The sequence below is a fragment of the Balaenoptera borealis genome, assembly GCF_965194805.1.
Source record: "Balaenoptera borealis genome assembly, chromosome: 7".
NCBI classification, from domain to species: domain Eukaryota; kingdom Metazoa; phylum Chordata; class Mammalia; order Artiodactyla; family Balaenopteridae; genus Balaenoptera; species Balaenoptera borealis.
The window spans coordinates 4,587,216-4,611,390 of record NC_138864.1 but is presented as its reverse complement, the minus strand read 5'-3'; the positions used below and the strand labels follow the sequence as shown (position 1 = coordinate 4,611,390).

Here is a 24,175-nt window from a genome sequence, read left to right as displayed (position 1 = left end):
AACAGCAGGTCTGGTCGCTCGGGGGCCAGGATCCAGGAGGCACAGGTGCCTTGGGGCGGTGGGGGGGGGGACACAAAAGTCGGTGTCCTGTTCCTCCCCCGGCTTCTGTGAGCTGTAGCTAAGCCTGTCGGCCCATCAGACGCACATCTGGACACATACTGTTCACTGCAAGTGAACTGCACCTCAGTAACTTTGATTGACAACTGTGTGCTATGCAATTTTCAAACCTCTTTGGGGGATACAGTGGGACCATGTGTACACATCTGGATGAGTCTCAGAGCTTCTCATTTCAGTGACCACCAGCCAGTGAACAGGCCTCTGAGCCTCTCCTCTGAGACCTGCCAGGAAGAGACATCCCTGGGGTGACTCACAGCCTGCTGCAAACAGGCACAAAAAATGATGAAGTGACCCTCGAAACATCGAGAAACTCCTGATTTGATTCTCATCGTTGTGCTAAACACAAGCTCCAGGTTTTCTTGTAGGAAATGTGCATTAGTAAAAGCACAGTGTGGAGGCTGGCTTTCTGAGTCATTATTTGAGCAACGTTTACTTTCCTGATCTGAAAACACTAAAAAAGTACTCAGCGAAATCTTCAACTCTATTTCAGCATCCAAGGAAAGTAGAAACCTTTCCACATTTTCACAGTAAAAGATTTCTGAAGCTTTATGTTTTCTACCTATAAGAATTCTGAAGCAAATCCTCCCTTTTCTTGCTTTAACTAAGCATACTTTAGTCCTACTGATAAAGAACAAAAAGACAGTCACTTGTTCAAAAGAGAAATTCAGTAATTTGGGTGGTTTGGCCTTAAACACGCCCCATTTCCACAGTCAGCTCAGGGCTGTTTTGTGGGCCATGAATGTTTGAGCTCATCCTTTCTCTGGGATCACATGATTTGATTCTTTAAACAAATCTGGAGCCATTGGATCCCAAATCAAAAATAAAGGTTTCAAAAAAACACAACCACACAAAAAGCAGAACATGAAAAAGAAAAATACTCAGGTGTTAAAAAATTGCAAACGTCATTGCAAATTTCATCTTCCTCTAGATATGCAAGCAGAGTTAAACTTCGTAAGAGAAAAAAAAATGTCATAGGACTTTCAAAGGCCAAAGTAAAACCATGAATATCTTTTAGGGAATAAAAGAATTAAATTTATTTTAAACAGTCCCTCCCCCACCCTTGAGTCTGCTCAGACCCACGGCAGCTCTAGCGAGAGGTCTGTCTTTCTGCTGTGTCTTTAAACTCTGTACTGAGATGAAATTAAAAAAAGGAAGAAAAGGGATCTAGCCTCTGTCTCACAGGTAAACTGGTATCCGTAAGAACCAAAGCCCCGGGTTTCAGGAGGGGAGTGGAACGCACATGACAGTGGTCTTCCCAGCACTGTTGGTGCCCAGCAGGGCAGTGATCTGGTCCCTGTGGAAAGTCAGGGTCAGGTCCTGGACCGCTGCCTGGTGGTGAACATGCTCCTTGGTCACAGAAAGCAGGACAACACCTGGGGGCGGGGGGCTCCTTCCAGCTCTCCTTCCCCATTTTGCATGCATGAGCCTGTGAGGAAGATGCAGTTTACCCTGAGAGGATTCCAAAAGCCCCCAAAGCAACGTTCACAGTTAATAACTCAGTGGCTGCCTCGGGCTTGAATTCTACCTCTGTGAAACTTGCAAAGCAATTCAAAAATCTTTCTCCACCAAAATCAAGAGGCAGATTATACGATGGCAAAAATTAAGTGAAATCACTGACTACAAAGTTTTGTACCCTATGTTACACATTTTGCAAGAAAATAAAAACAAGCACGCACACACACAGGTGTTTGTATATATGCAGAGGAATGATGGCAGGCAGGTTAGTTACACACGACTGACAGTCTCCAGAGAAGGTGACCATTACTAGGTGGTGCTGTCCCAAATTTTCTGTGAGATTCATATTTTACTTGTGCAGTCAGAAAAAAATTACAATATTGACTTACAGTATAAAACTGTCACGATGGGAGCTTGTTTATCCATAGATTCCTGCTAAGTTGTACTCTGTGGATGAGCCCCAGGCCCCGATAGGACTGGGGTGGGGGCCAGCCACCCCCCGCCAGTCTCCTGGGAAGCACATCCCCATTTGTAGGGGCAGCGATAGTCTCTCTCATGGAGCCTCGAATAAACTAGCACTTGTGAAACACTTTGAACGTTCTAAAGTATGTTACACCTGGGACTTTTGCTTCTATTTATTACACAAATTCATGTTAAAAATGAAGCTTCATTTTGCTGAATTACAATAGTGCACAAATGCACATGATGCACAGAGGATGCTGTAAACAGTAACACTAACACCAGGGTTCCTGCCCACGAGGGGTGGAAAGTGGGCCTCTGGGCAGCGGTGCACACACGGTTACAAAGGCTCAACCAGAAATGAAAAACAAAACCAAACTGGCCAGAAGGAGAAACACGCCTCCAACTACACTCCTCATTACCAACCTTGACTGTCTACATCCCCACTGAAGAAGAACAGGTGAGAACCTGCCACGATCTGCCTTTTCACCACCAACCCACACACATCCTGCCAATAGGAAACAGTGAAGGGGAAGCACCATGGTTTCCTTAAACCGGAAGTTCCTAAAAAATAAGATAAATTGAAATCAGTTCAATTTTTTTCTACTTAGAAGATTCTAAAGTGGAATACCTCTTTTTGTTTTTTTTTTCTGTTTGGGTTTTTTTTGTTTTTTGTTTTTAATTTTTATTGGAGTATAACTGCTTTACAATGTTGTGTTAGTTTCTACTGTGCAGCAAAGTGAATCAGCTATACGTATACATACATCCCCTCTTTTTTGGATTTCCTTCCCATTTAGGTCACCACAGAGCATTGAGTAGAGTTCCCTGTGCTATACAGTAGGTTCTCATTAGTTATCTATTTTATACATAGTATCAGTAGTGTATATATGTCAATCCCAATCTCCCAATTCATCCCACCCTAGTATCAGTAGTGTATATATGTCAATCCCAATCTCCCAATTCATCCCACCCCCGCATTCCCCCTTAGTATCCATATGTTTGTTCTTTGTATCTATGTCTCTATTTCTGCTTTGTAAATAAAATCGTCTATACCAATTATTTCAGATTCTGTAGTAGGATATCTCAGCTAAATCACTATAAAATGTTATCCCATCTTAACCTGTTCAATCCACATCCCATACACGGACCAGTGACCGCGGGGTACAGAGCATCAGCCCCAAGCCTCCCTCCTCAGCCTGGCCCAGCCACCTGCGATGCCCTCACGTACCCTTCCCCCAAAACGCCTTCCAAGCAGGTGTTCAATAAACAGGCAGGTATTTATTAAAAGTGAAACTGGCATTAAATAATTGTGGAATGTTCCCCATTGCCCTCCCATTTAGCTGTCACTCTTCCTGTCTTTGCTGTCTGCATGGATTACTAGACACTATTAAAAGCTGAAGGAATTAATCAATTAAAAGCCTACAGAGAGTGAGGTGGATGGACTTAGAGTCTGTCATACAGAGTGAAGTAAGTCAGAAAGAGAAAAACAAATACTATATGCTAACACATATATATGGAATCTTAAAAAAAAAAAAATGGTTCTCATGAATCTAGGGGCAGGACAGGAATAAAGACACAGACGTAGAGAATGGACTTGAAGACATGGGGAGGGGTAACGGTAAGCTGGGACGAAGTAAGAGAGTGTCATGGACATATATACACTACCAAATGTAAAATAGATAGCTTGTGGGAAGCTGCTGCATTGCACGAGGGGATCACCTTGGTGTTTTGTGACCACCTGGAGGGGTGGGATAGGGAGGGTGGGGGGGAGATGCAAGAGGGAGGGGATATACATATGCATATAGATGATTCACTTTGTTATATAGCAGAAACTAACACAACACTGTGAAGCAATTATACTCTAATAAAGATGTTAAAAAAAAAAACCCTACAGAGAAGGATAACTCATAGTGCTAACATTTCTATATGAGGTATATGGCCATTCTTCAAACGGATCCTCCAAATTCATTTCAGCCACTTAATAGTTACTTTGCCCCATTATATGTTGAAACGAAAGTGGATTTAATTATTAACACCTATCAATTTTCTTTAACACAGCCTAGCTTATGTATGAGGCCTGGTCTAAGTTCTACAAGTGATTGAAGAGATAAAGGCCTCTGTGCAGACTGTTTTATATATTAGCACTTTGACCATCGAGCACAGAAGAGACACACAATCACACACTCGATGCAAAAGATTCAAAGAGGTGACCGCAAAGGAAAGCATGGGGGTCCCTTGTGTTTTGATGTGAAGGAAGATGCTGAGCTGGCATCTGGTCCAGTATTTACCACCTGTTACAGGTTGTTGGAGTCTTAGCCCTGGTATCTCGGAATGTGACTGTATTTGGAGGGACAGTATTTAAAGAGTGATTAAGGTAAAATGAGGTCATGGGGGTGGGCCCTGATCTAATAAGACTGGTGTTCTTAGAAGAAGAAATCAGGACACAGACACATACAGAGGCATGACCATGTGAGGACCCAGGGAGAAGGTGGCCATCCACACGCCCAGGAGAGAGGCCTCGGGAGGAACCAGCCCTGCCCACACCTGGATCCTGGAGTCTGGAGCCCAGCGCTGTGACAGAATAAGTGTCTCCTGTTTAAGCCCTGCAGTCTGTGTACTTTGTGACGCAGCCCTAACCAACTAGAGCAGGTGGAATATTCCCCAAGGTCCCACACACTAATAACCATCCCTCGGGGGACGAAGGGGAGTAGCAGATCGGTAATTACATCACATCACGGCCGGTACTGCCCTTGTACTCTGTCCCGGGCACCATCCAGGGTCCTACAACCACCCAACATGGGCACACGGCTGTCTCCTCTCCTCCCCAAGCAGAAAGGGGGCAACAAGGCTGTCTGAGGACATGAGGCTGCAGAAGCCACATGGTGGGATTGGTTCAAGATGGCGGAGGAGAAGGACGTGCTCTCACTCCCTTTTGTGAAAGCACCAAAATCACAACTAACTGCTGAACAATCATCAACAGGAAGACACTGGAACTCACCAAAAAAAATACCCCACATCCAAAGACAAAGGAGAAGCCACAATGAGATGGTAGGAGGGGAGCAATCACAATAAAATCAAACCTCATAACTGCTGGGTGGGTGACTCACAGACTGGAGAACACTTATACCACAGAAGTCCACCCACTGGAGTGAAGATTCTGAGCCCCACGTCAGGCTTCCCAACCAGGGGGTCTGGCAATGGGAGGAGGAATTCGTAGAGAATCAGACTTTGAAGGTTAGCAGGATTTGATTGCAGGACTTTGACAGGACTGGGGGAAACAGAGACTCCACTCTTGGAGGGCACACACAAAGTAGTGTGTGCATCAGGACCTAGGGGAAGGAGCAGTGACCCCATAGGAGATGGAACCAGACCTACCTGCTAGTGTTGGAGGGTCTGCTGCAGAGGTGGGGGTTGGCTGTGGCTCACCACGGGGACAAGGACACTGACAGCAGAATTTCTGGGAAGTACTCCTTGGCATGAGCCCTTCCAGAGTCCACCATTAGCCCCACCAAAGAGCCTGGGGAGGCTCCAGTGTTGGGTCGCCTCAGTCCAAACAACCAACAGGGAGGGAACCCAGCCCCACCCATCAGCAGGCAAGTGGATTAAAGTTTTACTGAGTTCTGCCCACCAGAGCAACAGCCAGCTCTACCCACCACCAGTCCCTCCCATCAGGAAACCTGCACAAGTCTCTTAGATATCCTCATCCACCAGAGGGCAGACAGCAGAAGCAAGAAGAACTACAGTCCTGCAGCCTGTGGAACAAAAACCACATTCACAGAGAGATAGACAAGATAAAAAGGCAGAGGGCTATGTACCAGATGAAGGAACAAGATAAAACCCCAGACAAATAACTAAATGAAGTGGAGATAAGCAACCTTCCAGAAAAAGAATTCAAAATAATCATAGTGAAGATGATCCAGGACCTCAGAAAAAGAATGGAGGCAAAGATCAAGAAGATGCAAGAAATGTTTAACAAAGACCTAGAAGAATTAAAGAACAAACAAACAGATATGAACAATACAATAACTGAAATGAAAAATACATTAGAAGGAATCAATAGCAAAATAACTGAGGCAGAAGAACGGATAAGTGACCTGGAAGACAGAATGGTGGAATTCACTGCTGCAGAACAGAATAAAGAAAAAAGAATGAAAAGAAATGAAGACAGCCTAAGAGACCACTGGGACAACATTAAATGCAACAACATTTGCATTATAGGCGTCCCAGAAGGAGAAGAGAGAGAGAAAGGACCAGAGAAAATATTTGAAGAGATTATAGTTGAAAACTTCCCTAACATGGGGAAGGAAATAGCCACGCAAGTCCAGGAAGCACCGAGAGTCCCATACAGGATAAACCCAAGGAAAAACACACCAAGACACATAGTAATCAAATTGGCAAAAATTAAAGACAAAGAAAAATTACTGAAAGCAGCAAGGGAAAAATGACAAATAACATACAAGGGAATTCCCATAAGGTTAACAGCTGATTTCTCAGCAGAAACTCTACAGAGCCAGAAGGGAGTGGCATGACAAGTTTAAAGTGATGAAAGGGAAGAACCTACAACCAAGATTACTCTACACGGCAAGGATCTTGTTCATATTCGATAGAGAAATTAAAAGCTTTATAGACAAGCAAAAGCTAAGAGAATTCAGCACCACCAAACCAGCTCAACAACGAATGCTAAGGGAACTTCTCTAAGTGGGAAACACAACAGAAGAAAAGGACCTCCAAGAAGAAACCCAAAACAATTAAGAAAATCGTAATATGAACAGACATATCGATAATTACCTTAAACGTGAATGGATTAACTGCTCCAACCAAAAGACACAGGCTCACTGATGGATACAAAAACAAGACCCATATATATATGCTGTCTACAAGAGACCCACTTCAGACCTAGGGACACATACAGACTGAAAGTGAGGGGATGGAAAAAGATATTCCATGCAAATGGAAATCAAAATAAAGCTGGAGTAGCAATACTCATATCAGATAAAATAGACTGTAAAATAAAGAATGTTACAAGAGACAAGGAAGGACACTACATAATGACCAAGGGAGCAATCCAAGAAGACAATATAAAAATTATAAATATATATGCACCCAACATAGGAGCACCACAATACATAAGGCAACTGCTAACAGCTCTAAAAGAGGAAATCAACAGTAACACAATGATAGTAGGGGACTTTAACACCTCACTTACACCAATGGACAGATGATCCAAAAAGAAGATTAATAAGGAAACAGAAGCTTTAACTGACACAATAGACCACATAGATTTACTTGATATTTATACGACATTCCATCCAAAAACAGCAGATTACACTTTCTTCTCAAGTGTGCCTGGAACATTCTCCAGGATAGATCACACCATGGGTCACAAATCAAGCCTCAGTAAATTTAACAAAATTGTAATCATATCAAGCATCTTTTCTGACTAAAACACTATGAGATTACAAGCCAATTACAGGGAAAAAAACATAAAAAACAAAAACACATGGAGGCTAAACAATACGTTACTAAATAACCAAGAGATCACTGAAGATATCAAAGAGGAAATAAAATACCTAGAGACAAATGACAACGAAAATACGACGACCCAAAACCTATGGGATGCAGCAAAAGCAGTTCTAAGAGGGAAATTTAGAGCAATACAAGCCTACCTCAAGAAACAAGAAAAATCTCAGATAAAAAATCTAACCTTACACCTAAAGGAACTAAAGAAGAACAAACAAAACCCAAAGTTAGCAGAGAGAAAGAAATCATAAAGATCAGAGTGGAAATAAATAAAACAGAAACAAAGAAAACAATAGCAAAGATCAATAAAACTAAAAGCTGGTTCTTTGAGAAGATAAACAAAATTGATAAACTATTAGCCAGACTCATCAAGAAAAAGAGGGAAAGGACTCAAATCAATAAAATTAGGAATGAAAAGGGAGGAGTTACAACAGACACCGCAGAAATACAAAGTATCCTAAGAGACTACTACAAGCAACTCTATGCCAATAAAATGGACAACCTGGAAGAAATGGACAAATTCTTAGAAAGGTATAACCTTCCAAGACTGAACCAGGAAGATATAGAAAATATGAACAGACCAATCACAAGCAATGAAATTGAAACAATGATTAAAAATCTTCCAACAAACAAAAGTCCAGGACCAGATGGCTTCACAGGTGAATTCTATCAAACATTTAGAGAAGAGCTAACACCCATCCTTCTCAAACTCTTCCAAAAAATTGCAGAGGAAGGAACACTCCTAAACTCATTCTATGAGGCCATCATCACCCTGATACCAAAACCAGAGAAAAATGTCACAAAAAAAGAAAACTACAGGCCAATATCACTGATGATCATAGATGCAAAAATACTCAACAAAATACTAGCAAACAGAATCCAACAACACATTAAAAGAATCATACACCATGGTCAAGTGGGATTTATCCCGGGGATGCAAGGATTCTTCAATATACACAAATAAATCAATGTGATACACCATATTAACAAATTGAATAAAAACCATATGATCATCTCAATAGATGCAGAAAAAGCTTATAACAAAATTCAACACCCATTTATGATGAAAACTCTCCAGAAAGTGGGCATAGAAGGAACCTACCTCAACATAATAAAGGCCATATATGACAAACTCACAGCAAACATCATTCTCAATGGTGAAAAACTGAAAGCATTTCCTCTAAGATCAGGAACAAGACAAAGACGTCCACTCTTTCCTCTATTATTCAACATAGTTTTGGAAGTCTTAGCCATGGCAATCAGAGAAGAAAAAGAAATAAAAGGAATACAAATTGGAAAAGAAGAAGTAAAGCTGTCACTGTTTGCAGATGACATACTATACATAGAGAATCCTAAAGATGCCACCAGAAAACTACTAGAGCTAATCAATGAATTTGGTAAAGTTGCAGGATACAAAATTAATGCACAGAAATCTCTTGCATTCCTATACACTAACAATGAAAAATCTGAAAGAGAAATTAAGGAAACACTCCCATTTACCATTGCAACAAAAAGAATAAAATACCTAAGAATAAACCTACCTAGGGAGACAAAAGACCTGTATGCAGAAAACTATAAGACACTGATGAAAGAATTAAAGATGATACAAACAGATGAGGAGATATACCATGTTCTTGGATTGGAAGAATCAATATTGTGAAAATGACTCTACTACCCAAAGCAATCTACAGATTCAATGCAATCCCTATCAAATTACCAATGGCATTTTTTACGGAACTACAACAAAAAATCTTCAAATTTGTATGGAGACACAAAAGACCCCGAATAGCCAAAGCAGTCTTGAGGGAAAAAAATGGAGCTGGAGGAATCAGACTCCCTGACTTCGGAGTATACTGCAAAGCCACAGTAATCAAGACAATATGGTACTGGCACAAAAAAGAAATATAGTTCAATGGAACAGGACAGAAAACCCAGAGACAAACCCACACGTCTATGGTCAACTAATCTATGACAAAGGAGGCAAGGGTATACAATGGAGAAAAGACAGTCTCTTCAATAAGTGGTGCTGGGAAAACTGGACAGCTACATGTAAAAGAATGAAATTAAAACACTCCCTAACACCATACACAAAAATAAACTCAAAATGGATTTGAGACCTAGATGTAAGACCGGACACTGTAAAACTCTTAGAGGAAAACATAGGAAGAACACTCTTTGACATAAATCACAGCAAGATCTTTTTTGATCCACCTCCTAGAGTAATGGAAATAAAAACAAACAAATGGGACCTAGTGAAACTTAAAAGCTTTTGCAAAGCAAAGGAAACTACAAACAAGACGAAATGACAACCCTCAGAATGGGAGAAAATATTTGCAAACGAATCAATGGACAAAGGATTAATCTCCAAAATATATAAACAGCTCATGCAGCTCAATATTAAAAAAACAGACAACCCAATCCAAAAATGGGCAGAAGACCTAAATAGACATTTCTCCAAAGAAGACATATAGATGGCCAAGAGGCACATGAAAAGCTGCTCAACATCACTAATCATTAGAGAACTGCAAATCAAAACTACAATGAGGTATTACCTCACACCATTTAGAACGGGCATCATCAGAAAATCTACAAACAACAAATGCTGGAGAGGGTGTGGAGAAAAGGGAACCCTCTTGCACTGTTGGTGGGAATGTAAATTGATACAGCCACTATGGAGAACAATATGGAGGTTCCTTAAAAAACTGAAAATAGAACTACCATATGACCCAGCAATCCCACTACTGGGCATATACCCAGAGGAAACCGTAATTGAAATAGACACATGCACCCCAATGTTCACTGCAGCACTATTTACAATAGTCAGGTCACGGAAGCAACCTAAATTCCCATCGACAGATGAATGGATAAAGAAGATGTGGTACATGCATACAATGGAATATTAGTCAGCCATAAAAAGGAATGAAATTGGGTCATTTGTAGAGATGTGGATGGATCTAGATAGAGACTGTCATACAGAGTGAAGTAAGTCAGAAAGAGAAAAACAAATATCGCATATTAATGCATATATGTGGAACCTAGAAAAATGGTACAGGTGAACCAGTTTGCAGGGCAGAAATTGGACACAGATGTAGAGAACAAACGTACGGACACCAAGGGGGGAAAGCGGTGGTGGGGGTGGTGGTGGTGGTGGTGTGATGAATTGGATGATTGGGATTGACATGTATACACTGATGTGTATAAAATGGATGACTAATAAGAACCTGCTGTATAAAAAAATAAATGAAATTTAAAAATTAAAAAAAAAGTCATTCGTGACTTAGAGTGTCAAATTAACATCAATAATATAGATTATGATGCCAAATCCTCTCAGCTTCTATCAAAAAGCAATTATATTAAAATGTTCTACCCTCCTAAATGTTTTAGTCCTTATATTACTGAGATTTTGTGTATTTAAAATCTATATTATCAACTAAATCAAGAAAAGCATTTTGGAATGCCCTATTTAATTGGGTGGAACGCAGTCCTTCGGGCCAAAAGAAGGCAAGGCACTGTAGCAGTTAAGAGCATTGGCTATGTGCCAGACTAAGTCTGAATCTTAGTTCTGCCATTTAAGTTTTAAATAACCTCTCTGTGTGTCAGTTATCTTATCCGTAAAAATGGAGATGATAATGAGCATTAAGTACCTAAATGAGTTGATATTTACCAGACAAAGCAAATACTGTAAGCGATCGCTCTCATTTTTGTTAATAAAATTATTGCTGCTAAAAAAATAAAAAAGCCACTCGGGGAACCGCCAGGAGGCCTCTGGTGGCACCTGCCCTCCTGCACACACGCTGCTGCCCCTTCAAATCAGCAGGGAGCCTCGCCTGCCTCAGCTCCTGGGCCCCACCCTCTTCAGCCACCCAGTGGGAACGAGAGTCAGGTCCTGGACAGTCGTGTGAATGATGCGTTTGCGGAAACAGAAGGAGAGGATGAGCAACGAACACATCAGGGAACTCGGTCTGCGGGGCCGGCAGCCCCTTCTCTCCCTCTGGCCTTCTGGCAGCGGTTTCCTGCTGGAAGCACACCGCCCCCCACCCCCCTTCCCACCCCGGGCTGAGCGAGCCCCGGAGCCACCCCGGCCAGTGGGAGGGGCGCCGCCTGGTAGAAGAGCAGGCGGGGCAGACGCTGGGGATGGAACAGACTGTGGATCAGCAGAGGTGGGGAGGCCCCCAGAGGCCTGGCGGGCGCTGGGAGGACGCTGGGTGGTCCAGGTCTGGTGCACGAGGCCCGGGCCAGGGTCACGGCTGCAGGCCGTGCCGAGTTAGAAAAACAAATTAGACATAAACTGAATATTAAGGATGATTTGCTAAGTAGCCCATCTTCGGTTTGCTCTGTCTGGACTTTTAAATCCTCCTAATTAACCTATTAATCTAAGCGGATGGGAAGCTGCCGAGTCCCAGTTGGCACAGAGGCCACTCGGCGCTCCTCCACCCTGGGCTTTTGCTCCTGAAGTCACGCCTGATTTCTGGGCACCTGCTCACATTACCAAGTGCTGTGGGAACGTTAACACATGCCAAGGCCCTCAGTTCCTCCCGAGCTCTGCTGCTCGAGGGGGGACGCCGGAGCCCACGGGGCCGGGAGGCTGATCAGTGCTGCCCCCTAGCGGACGGAGGCGAAGGAAGAAGCCGGGGATGTTGGACGGAGAGGGCAGAATCCGATCCCACTGGAGGCACGTAAAGAGAGTTTATGAAACAAAACTCCCAACTCCGGGAGGACCAGATGCTTGCTCGTGAGCTGAGTGAAGTGCAGGGCCCTGCAGGCGGGGAGACCGTGTGATGTATGACACTGGGCCTGCAGGGTGTCCCCATCAGACACTGAGCCTGGGAAACGCTGGGCTGCGTTCCTACACCATCGCTTCATCAAAAAGACAAGGGAACGCAGAGAAAGCACCGGTGTGGCGGTGTATATACATGTGTGAGCGTGTGTGAGAGACAGACAGGAAGTTCCCACCCGCCCCCCAACCTGGGGAGACCCTCCTACCCGGGGAGACCCTCACACGGTGACTGTCCTGATCCCCAAGTGGCTAGGAGCCCCCAGGGCTGTCTTGGACACGTGGGAAGGGGCGCTTTGAGTGGGCAGACTGAACGGGTAGTTTTAAACGTAGGCTTTATTATTATTCAGGCACAATGAGGCCAGCAGAGTCTCTGGTCGTCACAGTTCTCAAGAGGAGGGGACGTGCCTCACCCTGCAGGGCCTCACAGGGAAGCAGCAGGGTCAGTCGGGGAGCAGAGGAAACCAGGGAAATCATGGGCAACAGCCTCTATTGTGGTTTCCGTGGCAGGAAAGGGCGAGCAGGCTTAGGACCGGCCAGTCTGAGTAATGCCCGCGGGCTCTGGGCACAGGGCTGCCCCGGTTGCCTGGCCCTGGCCCGGGTGAGGAGGGCAGGGGACAGTGGCCTGAGTGTGGGAACCTGCAGCAGAGGCTGTCTTGAGTGTGAAAGGCGTGCCCACCAGCAAAGCCTTCACTGTCTCCAGGGATTAGCTCGCCCTGGGGGGCCATCCCTCCAGAGTCAGGAAAGCCCAGGATGTCAGATTAGTAGAAACACAGAAAATAAAAAGGCCTGATGAGCGACTAAGGGCTGCACAAATCCACTCCAGTGGGCAGGCATGTGGGAAGGGAGGAGTCCCGCAAGGCACAGAACCCAACCCAACAAAGACCTGTCCTTGGCCTGCATCCTGTGAGACCACCGCACGCACTCACGCAAGGGACAAGCTCTTATGGTCACGTGAGTGCAGGACACATAAACCCAAAGTTCCTGGGCAGTTCCATTACACACAGAATTTTCCAGGAGTGCAACCACTTTAAAACCCAGTGGGAGATTATTTGATGAGGAAGTTGTTCATCATTTCGGGAAACCACATCCCATCATGGGTGTGATGCCGGCTCGCTGTCTGAGTCTGCGGGGCAGCGCAGCTGTGGCTACGGGACAGCCCGTGACCCACAATACGTGTTAGAGCTGAGACGCTTCCAACAAACTTGGAACCAAATGCTCTTAAAGTTAGCATAGTTTCATGAATGTGCTAAATGTTACTAATAAGGGTTTTCTGAAAACTATTTTATGTTACTGTCATTATATATATATATAGCATTATAGCACAGTAAGAAATCCATTGTATAAAAATTACACATTCAAATGATTCATAGGGAGGCTTCCTGTTATATTTCAATCTTATTCTGATGCTGTTCCCAGGCATCTCCCCGTGTCTTCTCCATGAACCCTCTTTATTACCGTTCTTTTGTCCAGTCCACCCTCCATTTCCTGACGCTGACTACAGAATACAATAACCAAAGTCTAAAATTCTAGAGTCTGAGTGGAGGCCGCGACATGGGGTGGAATTATAAGACGGATGTATCTGCCGTTTCATCATTACCAGCCCCGTGAGATGACACAGGGAATTATCTGATCGTACACTTTTAAATAAGACCCAGATCATTTACCAAAATATCATTCTTTTATCCAGTCCATTTGTGTCTAATTTTTCCTACTTTAATTAAAGTTATTTCCATCTTTATCATATACAAGTGAGTCTTATCTGTCATTACTTACCTGAATATTAGCTTTATTCTACTCTCTATCTTTATCTCCTCTGTTTGTTTTACTTGTAGTACCAAATGCTTTCTGATCATTTTTCTTCCCTTAAACATATAAACTTACTCCGAGCATCCGAGTACCTACCTCATTTTGTGTTTTAATAAAGTCATGGCTGAGCATTGAGAATTTGTATATTATTTCATTACGAATTACTTTTTCTTTCTCTTTTATATTACAGTTAAGACATTACACTAATTTTTAAATCATCTGCAGGTATCACGTGTGCAGGTAGGCTTTATTATCTGTGAATTTCATCTCAAGAGAGTCAAGGGTGTGTTACAAAATATTTGTCTTAAAAAGAGCAAACTGAGTCAGGGAACACCTAGAAATTGTAATTACTACTTATGGATCTGAGATCCCACTGATATTTTCTAGCAATTTTATTTTTTGTTATTATTGGCAGACTTTGTCAAAGTTGAAAATAAATACTCTGTGTTATTTAAGGATATATAAATTACCAACTGCAATTGTTCTTTTAACTTTTGAAACAGAAGAATCAGGAATTTCATGATTAAAAAAAGGAGAAATATTTATTGCCATCTTTGGCCGACTCTGTGTCTTTTTGTTTTTATACCTGTGTTACAACGATCTTGGAGTTTTGATCTTTGATTTTGGAATAGACTCTGGTCTTCCTATCTAGCCAGTAGTTCAACCACCCAGAGTGGCCCCCAGCCCGATGCCGGCAAACCCCAGACCCAGCGTGGCCCTCGTGGCCTCGGTCCTTCCAAAAGATAAGCAAATTGGGCTCTTAGGTCTCCTGGCCCCTCAAGGAAGACAGCTTTCCCTTCCCTTCTGAGCCCCAAGTTGACCTGATTTACCTTTCAGAAAAAAATAAAATGCTCTCTAGAAACCGCCAGCTTGGCTGATAGTTTGCTGACTCACATGATAAGGGATGACTCAGCGCTTCCTCACCAACCAGCATTCCCGCCATCGCTCAGCTTTTCTGGGCCAACTTCCCTCCTCCATGAGCTCGCCCAAGCTCCTTTTCTTCCCCTGAAACATGATCTACAAAGTGGGACTTCTGAGCACCAGACACCTCCCTCAAGGGCTCAGTCTTTTTTTTTTAACTATCATAAAGTACATATCACACAAGTTACCACCTTAACCATGTTTAAGCAAATAATTCAGGAATGTGAAGTACATTCACACTGTTGTGTAACCACCTCCAGAACAGCTTTCACCTTGTACCATCTCACCTCCCCCTCCTCCAGCCCCTATTGACCCCCATTCTACCTTCTGTCTCCATGATTTGGCTACTGCAGGTATGTCACTCAGCAATCTCCAGAGAAACAGAATCAAGAAGACATATATACATATGTGTGTGTGTGTGTGTCCATAGACAGAAGTTTACTATGACACATTGGGCTCATGCAATCATGGAGGCTGAGAAGTCCCACCATCTTCCGTCTGCAAGCTGAAGGCCCAGGAGAGCCAGTGGTGTGGTTCTAGTCCAAACCCAAAGGCCTGAGAACCAGGGCGGGCTGCTAGTACAAGTCCTGGTCTGAGCCTGAAGACCCAAGAACCAGGCACTTCAGTGTCCAAAGACAGAAGAGAGATGCTCCAGCTTAAGCACAGGGAAAATTCACCCTTCCTGTGCCTTTCTGTTCTATTCAGACCCTGGGTAGCTTGGAGGATGCCCACCCATATTGCTGAGGGCCATTTGCTTCACTCATTCCAATCTCTTCTGGAAACACCTTCACAGACATACCCGGCATCATGTTTCACTTGCTATCTGGGCATCTTTTAGTCCAGTCAAGTTGACACATAAAATTAACCATCACACTAGTTATTTCATATAAGTAGAATCATACAGAATTTATCTCTTTGTAACTGTTTATTTCACTTAGCATATAATATCTTCAAGGTTCATTCACCTTGTAGCAAGTGTCAGAATTTCCTTCTTTTTTAAGGCTGAATGGCATTCCATTGCATGTATAGACCACACTTTATTTACACATTCATTCAGCGATAGACACTTGGGTTGCTTCCACGTTCTGGTCACTGTGAACAACGTTGCTATGGACGTGGATGCCCCAATATCTCTCTGAGACCCTGCTTTAGATTCTTTTGGGCTCAGTGCTTTCGGTGTTTGCTGCTCTTGCAAGAAGCCTCTTCTGGTGGCAGAATCTCTCTGGTCTGTCCTGCCCCTGAGCTTTCTCCACCAACTCCCAGACCCCGTTCTCCAGGGCATCTTCTGGAAAGTCGTGGTCACATCACTTCTCCACCCTGCACCCATTCATCAAACCTCCCCTCCCTCGAGGCAGTGATTGGGGAACTGGGCATAGCCTACGGCCAGGTGATTGATTCCCAGTGTCCAGAGCTGCCAGAAGCAGCAAAACTTAGAAAATTAACGAAAACCTCATTCTGAGGAGATCCGGAGGTCCAAACAAGAAGGACCACATCTCTCTACAAGACCAACATGCAAACTCATCATTGGAGCAGGAAGCAGAGCCAGGAACTGCGGGGACGGGCACAGACCGGGATGCGAGGAGAGGGGGAACACACACGTGAGTTCTCAGGAGCCGGGCGGGAGCGCCGAGCAGACAGGACCAGCTCAAAACCGGTGGATCTCAGCGCACATGCGCGGTCCATCTCGCCTCCAGGGCACATCATCACCTTTCAAAAGACACCTGCTCACAGCACGTCCACATTTCACTCAAGGGTCTGTTCTTTCAGTTCCTCCGGGAAGACAGAACCATGCCTCTCACAGTTTTTAAAGGAAGAGTGGGAAGAAAGCATTTCCTCGACAAAACCACTGGAGTAAACTCTTTCGGCCAACACCAGGCTGCTTTGCTCCGAAAACATGTCTCTCTCCCTTCTATGCTGTTGTATGCACCACCACCCCGCCAATCGTTTCCTCTTCTTAAATTATTTAGCATTCTGAGAAAACAAAACAAAAAACAAAACATAGAGTCAATTTTTACAGTCTATCTCCTGCACTAGTTATTGTCATTTTTATCATAGAGAAGAAAAAATTGTCTACTAGGTATGTGCAAATCTATGCTCTTGCGTGCTCATTAAACCTTTTTATAAATTCACTAAATTTAAACTTTAGTTTTTAATAAATGATTGGTTCAAGTTATTTGCTAGGATTTCCACTGAGATATTATGTTTTTAAACTTTGACCTGAGAATTTCAATTTTCTTTCATAACTTTGCAAAGCATATTGTCATTTTTCTTTGGATACTTTGAAATATTAATGTAAATTCTTATAATGAAAACTAGTGATTTTTATTGCTTATGTCCTTGGCATGATGTTTTGAAAGGCCTTCCCTCTCTTTAAAATCATACTTTTCTTATTTCTTCATTATTTTTAATGCTACTTATTTTGATGAATTTATGAATGAGCAAAACTTTTTCTCCCTAATAGATTGACTGAATTATGTATCTTTTCTCCTCGATTAAAAACACCAACTTTGATTCAAGGTCAGCATCACGGGGGCATGAGATGCTCCCTCTGTCCACCCCTTCAATGTGCAACTCGTAAAACACCCGCGACTCAGCAAAGGTTCTTCTGCCCAGTACACCAGGACCCTGGAGAGACCCTCACACTTGCCTGTCTGAAGGTATAGAGGAGGCGGGGCCTGTGATCCCTGTCCCCACTGGGGCCACGACAGCTGAGCCCACAGCCCAGAGAACCACAGCACCCGGGAGGTGGGGCACAGGACCCCAGGCTCGCAGCACAGAGGTGCCCACAGCCACAGGACGGGGCCGACAACCCCGGGCCCTCCAGCCACGGTGGCACCCATGACTCCAGCCGCCCTGTCTGACAACCCCAGACCTGGGGGAGACACCTGCCACCTCGGCCCCTCCCTGCCCCCCCTCGCCATGCCAGGGCAGCAGTGCCCGACCCAGGCCACCTGGGATGCAGGGAAGGCGTCCTCCAACCTGGTGCCCTCCTGTGGCAATGCCAGTGACAGAGGGAACCAGGACTCCAGAGGCGCAAAGAACAGGAACAAGGGCAGTGGGGACACCTCTGGCACAGGCCGTGGACAGGTGGGAAGTTCTGAGTCCCAAATGCAGCCCGAGGCTGCTCGGGTAAGAGAAACCAAAAACTTGCGCTACAGCACCACCTACTGAAAAACCAAAAAAGGGCCTCTAATCACCAATCTGTTGAACTGTTAGAATCAAAGTTAAAAAATGCTTTACCAAAATAAGAAAGGTGTTCACTACTTCAAGCCAGCAGAGGAGAAATTCATCCAGCTCCACAAAAAACCATAACATGACAGCACAGAGAGAAAAGTGACAATTCTTCAGAAACCAAACTTAAAGTCACAGAAGTTTGTGATCTAACTGATAGAGAATTCAAAATAGCTGTCAAGAAGAAACTCCACGAGCTGTAAGAAAACTCAGAAAGGCAGTTTAATGAGCTCAGGAATAAAATTAATGAACAGAAGTAATACTTTGCCAAAGAGATTGAAACTCTAAAAAAGAACCAAACAGAAATTCTGGAGCTGAGGAACTCAATAAATGCAAGGAAGAATGCAATAGAAAGCTCTGGAAATAGAGCAGACCATATGGAAGAATTACTGAGCCCAAAGATAAAAATCTAGAAATGATTAGGGAACTAAGATTCTTTAAGAAATAAAAAAATTCAGGACTTCCCTGGTGGTCCAGTGGCAAAGACTCCGCACTTCCACTGCAGGGGGCGCGGGTTCAATCCCTGGTGGGAGAACTAAGATCCCACATGCCACGGAGCAGCTAAGCCCGTGCGCCACAACTACTGAGCCTGTGCTCTAGAGCCCGTGAGCCACAACTACTGAGCCCACATGCCACAACTACTGAGCCCACACACCACAACTACTGAGCCCACATGCCACAACTACTGAGGCTGCGCTCTAGGGCCTGTGTGCCGCAACTACTAAGCCCACATGCCACAACTACTGAAGCCTGCATTCCTAGGGCCCGTGCTCCACAGCAAGAGAAGCCACCACAATGAGAATCCCGTGCACCGCAACGAAGAGCAGCCCCCACTCGCCGCAACTAGAGAAAGCCCATGCGCAACAACGAGGACCCAACGCAGCCAAAAATTAATTAATTAATTAATTAATTAAATTTTTAAAAAAATAAAAATAAAATAAAACATCCTATCAACTCCCTTTCTGATGTCTTATTTAAAGAATAAATAATTATCCTAATGTTCACATACATCAGTTCAAACTGTTTTTTAAGTTGATTTTGTCATCTTATAAAGTGCAGAATTCTTACCAGGAATCAAGTTGTTCAAGTGCCATCCACATAAGAAGTAAAGGCCTGAATCAAACAGAATCATCCAGCAAACCCAGCCAAATGTCATGCCCCCTAGTTCCAGAGACCGGTACATATTATCCCACTGAATCCCTGGAAGGAAGAGTAAGGTCAGAGTCAGAGCTGCTCACCCTCTTTCGGGCAGACTTTGGTGAGGTGAATTCATCAGTCCTGAAGGCAAAGCTGAGCAAAACTAAAACAAAAGGCAGGTCAAGGCCATGGGCCCTGTACCTCCTGTGAAATGTTAGCTTCATCTCACCCTGATTCAAGGACAGCAGGTGGGTGACCATTATCAATGCCTGAATACCTAACATTTTAAAAAGTTTAAAGTTTGCTTTACTTATATCTATATACTATCTATATAGTATATATATATACCATATATATTACTTATATTACTTACTTAACTAAAACAATCTATATTTAGGGAAAATAAGCATGTTTAAAGAAAAGATGACAGCTCCTTGAGAACCCAAACTCTAAATTATACTATTCTCGCTCTTGGAAAACATATAAACAGGATTTATAGGATCTGCAATAGGAAAGAATTATTCTCTTATTACAATATGTTTGCAAGTTATTGCTGGATTAAAATATAATTTGTTTTAAGAAAAATATTTATCTTTCTCAATTTTCCTATGGTACTAACCTAGAACTCAATAAAATAAATGTTTTAACATTGTGTACTTGTTGGAATTTGGCCCGAAATATTCAAAGGATCTAACAGTGACCATTTTTCTGCCATATCCTTATGATCCAATTTTGTTTAAAAATCAGTTTGAAGAATTCAGGATAGGTCATTTCAGGATTACTCATCTGTTTTAATACATTTTTAGTGTAGTATAGTTCAGAACAGTTCAACATGTTTTACAGAAAAGTCGGAGAATTTCAAGACTGGCACAAATTAATGAGCTAATGTAATGCTATCTGGAGTTCAGTTTCATATATGGCATATATTTTCCCTGTGTTTTCAAAAACACACCACAAAAAACTATATAAACATCTAAGAAATGTATGTCTGTTCTGGTCTAGGGTTTTAGCTGACAAAATCTCAATATAAGTGAAAAACATTGCCAACAAAATTTTTTTAATTATTGTAGGCTGAATTAATAGGAATAAAATACAGAGAAAAGAGGGGAGATAATTGTTCTCTGTTCTATGCTGGTTAGAGATCCTTCTGGATCATGGCTTCAAGAAGGATCCAGAAACCCTGGAGGTGAAGATGACAGCTGAAGATATATAAACAGCTGTCATGTAAAACAGGCAGTTAGAAAGAGAAACCAGGAACAGTGGGCAGGAAGTCCAGGAAGACAGACTGCAGCTCAGTAACAGTCTAAGAGACGAGACCCTGCACAGCCCGTTCAGGGGAGAATTCCGAGGGTCACTAATTGACCAAGTGTGTTTCAGGGGTGTCACGAGGAAGCCCCAGGCACTGGCTGGGCAGTCGACCTGGAGCACAGGAGGCCAGGATTGTCCTTGTTCCTAAAACCAGGGTAACTGGATGGAGGGAGGGGTTTACATCAGCTAAACCAACGCCAGGATCTCCTTCCAAACCTTCTGCTTTGTAACTAACACTCTCTACTGTATCGCTTGCAACACGATAACTAAATTTCCAAAAACCTGAGTCACTTTTTTAAAAACTGCATCCTCTTACCTGCCTCTTGCCCTTCCAGGAATGTAACCAAAAATACTCCTCATCCAAAGGCAGTTGTGGAGAGGAGGTACTGCTTGCAGATCGAGGGGGAGAAGAGAAAAACTGCAAGTTAGTGTCCGAATGGGCCATAGAAAGTCCACAGCCCTAAGTTCAAATAATGACACCACAGCACATTCAGGGTCTTAATGATGCCAAACCATCGCTCCAGGCGGTGACTCCACATCTGAGCCCAAGACTGGGCCGTGCATCAGCCTGTTCTGAAAAGTGTGATAACAAGCCAGTTTTTAATGTTAAAAGGAATTCTCTCTCTTTACTGCAGTGCTTGAAGTGTCGTAGATACAATGCACGGTACACACAAATGTATAACACAAAGCAGTGGCAAATGGAATAGAGCAACTTACTATGTATTTTTTATCAAGTGAATGCCCTGGAGCACACTGCAGGCCGACTGATGGAGACTGCACACGAGAAGAGGGCGCATTGGAGGAAAATGTGATTTCATTTCCAGCAGCGAGTTCTGGTGTTTAAAAAAAAGAAAGCTCATTGGAAAAGGATCTTACATTTAAAAATATAATGTACCAGAGTTAGATTCTTTATTTGCTAGAAACCATTTCAACACGTAAAAAGGAAATCAGACTTTGTAGACATAAAAACTTAAACCTAAAGATTGAAATAAAAAACAAAACACATCCGTTGAAATTCAGGCCGGGTGGTCAGTGGCTCTTTTTGTATATGTAAGGAATACCTGGTGGGGTCACTGAGTGGTCCCAGTTGTTTTCATTATTCTGAAAACATCCAATTAACACACAAAATTACTGACTACCGGTGTGACATAAACTAACCCAAACTGGATAACATACTGATGAATACCATGCAAATCTAGGCATAGGAGCCGAGCTGTGGAAACCAGGGCAGACTGAAGTGTTTACTGATGCTGGAGAAGAGTAATTTGGCTTTCATGGAAGCATTTTGCCCCAAGGCCCGAAATGAGCAGAGACCTTCACCCCACCCACACCAGTGAGTCTGGCTGGGCTGTCAGGACTGGGTGACCTCTGAAGGCCTCAGGGGACCCCTGGCAACCCTGGGCGGCTTTTTCCTAATAACTGAAGTATAGCTGACTTACGAGTTCTGTTAGTCCAACTGAACAACATAGTGATTTGATGTTTTCATAGATTATCTTCCACATAAAGTTACAATAAAATAGTGGCTATATTCCCGGCCCTGCATGTCACATCCTTGGAACATTTATTTCATACCTAGTACTTTGCACCTCTTGCTCCCTACCCTATCGTGCCCCTCCCTCCACCCCTCCCTCGTACCCATTAGTTTGCTCTCTGTATCTGTGAGTCGGCTTCTGTTCTGTTATATTTGGTCATTTGCTGGATATTTTAGATTCCGCCTTTAAGTGAAAACACACAGCAACTGTCTCTCTCTGTCTGACTTCTCCCACCTGGTCCCACCCCGGATTCTCCCTCAGGGACTCCAATCACACTCTTCACAGGGTGCCATGAGGACCTGCCCTGCCCTTGAGCTCAGGGATGTTTACATGATGACAGGGCCATGACGCAGGCCCTGAGACGTGGCTCCACCATCCCTTCCAATGTACTGTGTGTCCCAGTGCTGTGTATTGTGTATCCCTGCTGTGTGTCCCAGTGCTGTGTACCGTGTCCCTGCTGTGTGTCCCAGTGCTGTGTACCATGTCCCTGCTGTGTGTCCCAGTGCTGTCCTTACTGTGTGTCCCAGTGCTGACCCTACTGTGTGTGCCAGTGTTGTGTACGGTGTCCCTATTGTGTGTGCCAGTGCTGTGTACTGTGTCCCTGCTGTGTGTCCCAGTGTTGTGTACCATGTCCCTGCTGTGTGACCCAGTGCTGTCCCTGCTGTGTGTCCCAGTGCTGACCCTACTGTGTGTGCCAGTGTTGTGTACTGTGTCCCTACTGTGTGTCCTAGTGCTGTGTACTGTGTGTCCCTATTGTGCGTCCCAGTGCTGTGTACTGTGTGACCCTACTGTGTGTCGGCACTGCGCTCACCAGGTAACAGTCACCAAGAATGGATGAGTTTCTGTCTTCTGCGTATTTATAGCACAGACCTGGACATATTCTAATGCTTTTGGGGAGGTACATTCTAAATGGATGGGTGACTCTGACACAGCCAACGGAGACATCTTTCCAGCTAATGTGATGTAATTCGTGATGCTTCAAAAAAAATGCTTATTTTTTACTTCTAAAATAGCTTTGGAGATCTGTTTCCTTCCATGTGTGAAACAAAGAGAAACTGAAGTCGTGCGCTTCCTTTAGGATGCTCCCGATTTCTCCAAGAGTCTTCAGAGCAGAGTCCCTATTCCGTGAAAAACACCAGTTTTTCATGGACCGCCCTTCAGCAAGCCCTCCGTGGTGGTAGTGAACCTACCACCACAAGGCTGCAGCTGAGGGTGGAGGACACACCGGGGAGACGGGAAAGCCCCACACATCTGACAGTGATGCACTGAAACGTGCTGCGGGGTACACGGCAGCCTTGTTCTGCAGTTTCACAAAACAACGCACTGACGAGGGAGGCCTGCAGGCCGGCACGATGCAGGGCAGGAAGCTGGCCGCGTAGGGCAGGCTGCTGCACAGGGCGGCCGAGCTCGCCCGGCCGAAGGAGGCACTCAGGAGGCAGCTCAGCGTGACCACCGACACCCCGACGTCCAGGAGGAAGAGGACGCCATCCAGGTGCTGCTGGAGGGGAAGATGCCGCTGACCCCGAGGATGAGGGCCAGGGCGGCGCTGCTCACCGTCAGCTTGGCCCCGTGCTCCGGGAGCCGAGCCAGCAAGTGGACAGCGGGGGGCACGCCCATTGTCCTCACATACTGCCAACACAGGGAGAACCGGTCATCAAGGGGTTGAGAGAGGACACGGCAGGTGCGCCAGGGGGACAGGCCAGCCGGGGCTCATCCCTGCCTGTGGCCGCCAGTGTGGAAACATGGCCTCGGAGACGCCGTGCTGGACGCGTCCTCCAGAGTCAGTCATTGACACGAACGAACCCCCTGCAGAGCAGGTCGCTGGCCGTGGGGAGGGGGAGAAAGGGGACGAGGTGGCCTGAGAACAACCTCACAGCTGTGAGAAGTCAGCTGCGAAGGGGAGCAGACCCCA

General features: G+C 44.4%; 1 protein-coding gene across 1 annotated transcript in view; it reads right to left on the bottom strand.

The window, feature by feature from the left end:
* The window catches only part of ABCA13 (ATP binding cassette subfamily A member 13), a gene marked incomplete at its 5' end in the record, with an annotated part of 336,636 nt that overhangs the window by 179,244 nt on the left and 133,217 nt on the right, over positions 1–24,175 (bottom strand). Inside the window, 7 exon segments of the mRNA XM_082400416.1 lie at positions 1,358–1,500; positions 1,503–1,543; positions 2,458–2,595; positions 19,355–19,486; positions 21,048–21,087; positions 21,091–21,149; positions 23,721–23,892. Of these exon segments, the coding sequence (XP_082256542.1) occupies positions 1,358–1,500; positions 1,503–1,543; positions 2,458–2,595; positions 19,355–19,486; positions 21,048–21,087; positions 21,091–21,149; positions 23,721–23,892 (725 nt within the window).